The sequence below is a fragment of the Triticum aestivum genome, chromosome 4A (assembly GCF_018294505.1).
Source record: "Triticum aestivum cultivar Chinese Spring chromosome 4A, IWGSC CS RefSeq v2.1, whole genome shotgun sequence".
Taxonomy (NCBI): Eukaryota; Viridiplantae; Streptophyta; class Magnoliopsida; order Poales; family Poaceae; genus Triticum; species Triticum aestivum.
The window spans coordinates 64,161,935-64,162,559 of record NC_057803.1 but is presented as its reverse complement, the minus strand read 5'-3'; the positions used below and the strand labels follow the sequence as shown (position 1 = coordinate 64,162,559).

General features: G+C 66.2%; 1 protein-coding gene across 1 annotated transcript in view; it reads left to right on the top strand.

The window, feature by feature from the left end:
• Positions 1-308: 308 nt before the first annotated feature.
• The window catches only part of LOC123085163 (probable glucan 1,3-alpha-glucosidase), a 4,443-nt gene continuing 4,126 nt past the window's right edge, over positions 309-625 (top strand). The window contains exon 1 of the mRNA XM_044506766.1: positions 309-624. Within this exon, the coding sequence (XP_044362701.1) occupies positions 377-624 (248 nt within the window). The 5' untranslated portion in view covers positions 309-376. The remainder of the gene's footprint in view (position 625) is intronic.

Genomic DNA, 625 nt, shown 5'->3' with positions numbered 1-625 from the left:
CTTTCAGATCCGACGGCCCAGATCCTCCCACCTCTCGATCCAACGGCCTAAAACACATCAAGCATAGCGATCCGACGGCCGAGAATCACTGAACTCTGTGAAGCCTTGTAGGAACATCTTTCTCCTATCTTTTTTGATTTCGCGAGCACGACGAGAAAGGAATGAGAGCGCTGTTGCTCCGGAGGCCTGCCAAGACGCACAAAATCTACCACACGGCCCCTACAAGGCCCGCTACGCTCCCAATTCGGCGGCTGGCCCATCGACGAACGGCGAGTCATCCCCCCACCCCCAGTCCTGCAAAGACTCCGGCCGAGGGAGCAAAGGGGCAGAGGGAGTTCGCTGCTCCACAGTCCAGACCAGATCCGACGCCGCGGCCATGGATCCCCCGCCGCGGCCGCGCGCCCTCCCCCTCGCCGTCCCCCTCCTCCTCCTCCTGCTCGCCTCCCCCGCCGCGCTCGCCTGGAAGAGGGACGAGTTCCGCAACTGCAACCAGACCCCCTTCTGCAAGCGCGCCCGCACCCGCGCCCCGCACTCCCTCGACGCGCCGCTCTCCCTCGTCGCCGGCTCCCTCGCCGTCTCCCCCGAGGGCTCCCTCACCGCCGAGCTCTCCCACCCCTCCCGCCCC